General features: G+C 55.7%; 1 protein-coding gene across 1 annotated transcript; it reads left to right on the forward strand.

Annotated features, from left to right (window-relative positions):
* Positions 1-50: 50 nt before the first annotated feature.
* Positions 51-3,656, forward strand: RPS10 (ribosomal protein S10). The gene is made up of 5 exons (XM_031063548.1): positions 51-320; positions 679-792; positions 2,583-2,811; positions 3,119-3,174; positions 3,559-3,656. The coding sequence occupies exons 1-5, from the start codon at positions 171-173 to the stop codon at positions 3,598-3,600; spliced, it is 591 nt and encodes a 196-aa protein (XP_030919408.1). The 5' UTR covers positions 51-170; the 3' UTR covers positions 3,601-3,656.
* The last annotated feature ends 419 nt before the right edge of the window (positions 3,657-4,075 follow it).

Genomic DNA, 4,075 nt, shown 5'->3' on the forward strand with positions numbered 1-4,075 from the left:
GCTGTGCCCGGGGTGCCCGGGGTGATTTAAGGAGCGAACGCTGGGAGTGTTCGGTTTTCCCTCCCGGAAAGCGCGTCCCGGGGCAGCTCGGGGGGCACCGGCATCGCTGTCCCCGGTGCCGATGTTGGTGCCCGAATGTCACCGAGCCCTCTTTGCTGTGCCCTGTGCAGATGTTGATGCCCAAGAAGAACCGAATCGCCATCTATGAGTTGCTGTTCAAGGAGGGCGTGATGGTGGCCAAGAAGGACGTGCACATGCCCAAGCACCCCGAGCTGGTGGACAAGAACGTGCCCAACCTGCACGTCATGAAAGCCATGCAGGTGGGAGGCCTTAGGGGTGAGACAGAGTAGAAATTTTCCGGAGAATGAATCCATTTTGGTTTAGGTGAAATGTACATCTTTGAGTTAAATCTGTAGTTTGAAAACAGCTGTTTAGTCTGACTGCCTGTTCTGGTAAAGAGCCTGTGCTCAGACAAGCTGCTTCAGTGAAGGACAGAGATAAGGGAGGGGAGACAGAGGCACGGGAGTGGGGGTCCCTGCGGTGGTGCTGCCTGGTGTCCCCTGCGTGTGAATTGTTCCTGGTCCCCTGTCCCTGTTCCCCTTTGCCCTGCTGACCCCCAGTGTGCGTGAGGAGCTGGGAGAGGCTGGAAATTGGAGTAACTGGGAGCTGTCCCTGCAGTCCCTCAAGTCCCGAGGGTACGTGAAGGAGCAGTTTGCCTGGAGACACTTCTACTGGTCAGGGGGGGCACAGGGGGCTGGGCAGTCAGGACACTGCCAGATCTGCGGGGATTGGGTGTGAAATTGTGAGCAGAGCAAGGGTTTGTGGATTTTTCAGCTGGAAGTGGAGTGGTGTCCCCTGAGAGGAGTGGGGAGAGCTGGGACACACAGGGGCCTGCTCTGAGAGGGGATTGGCCATCCCCAGTGACTGGGGTTGCTGGGAGCACGCTGGGAGGTGGGGGTGTGGAGGAGATGATGTCCAGGGCTGGTGAGCCCCACCTGGCATCACCTGTGGCCTGTGTTGGGTGTCCCCACCCTGCCTTCCCAAGGGACACTGAATGTGCTCCCTCTGGGACAGGGCTCGTTGTTAAAGGTTAACAGCAAACTCGTGCTGGAGGAGCAGCAGAGCCCACAAAAATGCTGAGGGGTTTGGAGCATCTCTGTGAGGAGAGACTGAGGGAGCTGGGCCTGGTTAGAATGGAGGAGAGGAGACAAATTCCCACAGAAATGCCCAGGGGATGTACCAGGGGATGCTGCCAGACTCTGCTCAGTGGTGCCCAATGACAGGACAAGGAGCAGTGGCCAGAAACTAAAATACAGCAAGTTCCAGCTCAACATGAGGAAGAACTTGCCACGTGGGTGGCAGAGCACTGGAACAGCTGCCCAGGGAGGCTCTGGGGTCTCCCTCTCTGGGCACATTCCAGACCCACCTGGACACATTGTTGTGTCACCTGCTCTGAGTGGCCTTGCCTGGAGAGGGGTTGAACTGGGTGATCTCCAGATGAACCCCAGCTGCTCTGTGATCCTCTGTGTTGGACTTGCAGCTCTGATTTTCCCTTGGTGGGTTTTCACCCCCCCAGGTGCAGCCAGATGTGCTCTGGCTCTGGAGGATCACATGGGTTGTGCTTTTTTGCTTCTGAGGCCAGGAGGTGCTGGCAGTTCACCCCCAGCTGCTGCAATTTGTGTCTGAGCCAAACAAAACGGCAGCATCACCTGCTTCAAAGGAAGGAATTGCAGAGAAACTGGGAATATGCTGCTTTCTTTGATCTCTGAGTTGCTTGGATGTTCCAAGATTTGTTCTTTAGATGCTGTGTTTATCCTGTGAGCTTAAGGGAGCTGCATCCCTGCTGGGAGGGAGGGAGGGGTGGCAGCTTCTGGCTGGGGTTTGTGCAGGAGGAGCTGTGTGGTGTCACAGGATTGTCCTGGTGCTGGAACCCTCCTCAGCCCCATCTGGGCAGGGATGTTTGGAAGGGCTGCACTTGGTGCTTTTGTTTTGCTATGGATGACCTGCTTGAGACAGCCGCAGTCTGGGAGACACAGAGGTGGTGTAGTAAAAGAATTATTACAAAAACTGGGTTTTTTATGGCCAAAGCAATGCATGTGGATGTGCAGGAGGGCACTGGGGTGTGCCAGGCACAGCTGCCCCTCAGTGGCTCCTGCCTGGGTGGGCAGACCCTGGCCTGGGTTCCAGGGACCCATCACAGCCCCTGAGACAAGGTGGTCCCACCACAGCTGGGTGTTCCTGCAGCAGTTCTGTCTGGTTTTAATCTGAGATCCCACAAATAGTCTGTTTTCAATCCTGAACATGTTCTGTGAGGGATTTGGGGTACTGACAGTGTGGCTGTTTCAGGTTGGGGTCAGAATTCTGTCCTGCACTTTGGGACTCAGCTGTGCTCAGGCTTGTTGGCCATGGCAGATTCCCATATTTCTGGGATTTTTACCACAAATAACATTCAGCACTAGTTAGATGACCAGAAGACTGTTGAGATGATGCTGTAAACCCACTTCTCACATTATATAACTTCCACCCTGCCACAAGCTGGGACACTTGAGCGGATTTCACCCTTCAAGTGAAGTTTCCTGTAGCAAATCACTGTTCTCCTTAGGTTTATTCCCCCCGAGCTGCCCCAGGCGCAGCACTGCTGTCAGACCCGGTGCTGTCCTGCACCTTGGGCTGCAGGAGGTTTGTATTTGTGCCCTGGCAGAGCAGGGTTTGAGGCTGTGCTCTGTGTTGCAGGTCTGGAGGGCGAGCGCCCGGCGCGGCTGACGCGGGGCGAGGCTGACCGGGACACGTATCGCCGCAGCGCCGTGCCACGTGAGTGTGCCCCCCTGCCCCTCTCAGGGACAGTTGTCCCAGCTCTAGGGCTCCTCTCGAGGAGAAAAGGGGAAGATAAGACTCTTGGCATAGCTTAGAGTCTGTATGTGAGGGTGGGTGGGAGGTGTGCTGCAGTTTTGTCCAGCTGAGCTGTTTTCCCTGGGGTTGGTTCAGTAACTCTCAAACACGCTCATTTACAGCTGTTCCACTCTGCTGTGTTTAGCCCCAGTTTTAGTTCTGTGGGATGGTTAAAGCTTTGCTCCCAGCCAGGGGGTTCTGTGGGCACTGACTGCTTCTCTTTCTGCAGCTGGTGCTGACAAGAAGGCTGAGGCTGGTGCTGGAGCAGCCACGGAATTCCAGTTTGTGAGTGTTTGCATTTGAACTTTGCTTCCTTTTTTGAAGGGTTTGGTGGGAGAAGCTGGAAGGTCCTGCCTTTGGGACTCCTAGGGTGTCAGAGGGGCTGGAAACTGTCACCTTTCACATGCAGCTTGCTCGCTGTGGGGGAAGGATGTGGTGGGACAGAGGCCAGTGGCAAGTTTGAGAGCAAGCTGAGCTCTTTGGAGATCCATGGTTTTATACTTCAAAAATAACAGTATTTTAGGTGTGATGCACAGAGCTGGCTGGAATGGGTTGATGTTGGTGGCACTCACCTGGCTGACCTGTGCCATCAGAGAGCTTTGATGATGTTTGTTTTTGCTGTCATTACTTGACACTGTGATTTCTAACACTCTCCTTTTGCTGTTGCAGAGAGGTGGATTCGGTCGTGGACGTGGTCAGCCCCCGCAGTAGAACTTTGTGCTCATGTTTTGTGTATAATAAAAGAGGTGAAAATGCCACTGGGTTCATGCCTGTGTCTGTCTGAAGTGCACAAACAGAGCTCACGAAGCACAGCGTGACTCACATCTTTGGCATCTGGAGCAGCGTTTTGGGAGTGACTAAATGCAGGTTCTAGTGCAGGAACTCTCCAAGTTTAGGGGGTGTGGAGGTGAGTCCTGGAGGAATGCAGGAGCATTTCCCATCTGCCCAGGGCCATGCTGATTTCCTGCCGTGCAGCAGCGCTGGGCTGGGGCCGAGCTGTGCTGCAGATGGAAAACTCAGCCGTGCCAGCCCGTGTCCCTCTGATGGGGACACAGCCCGCGTGGGCGGGCCCGCGTGTCCTGCACCGCTGCGCTGTCACCTGGGCTGTCACTTGTGGGGGACCGAGGGCGGGGTTGGCGGCAGCACCGGGTGGGGGGGGCAGGCGAATGGCGCAGTGGCCGCCGCC

Source organism: Geospiza fortis, unplaced genomic scaffold (genome assembly GCF_000277835.1).
Source record: "Geospiza fortis unplaced genomic scaffold, GeoFor_1.0 scaffold14, whole genome shotgun sequence".
Classification (NCBI taxonomy): domain Eukaryota; kingdom Metazoa; phylum Chordata; class Aves; order Passeriformes; family Thraupidae; genus Geospiza; species Geospiza fortis.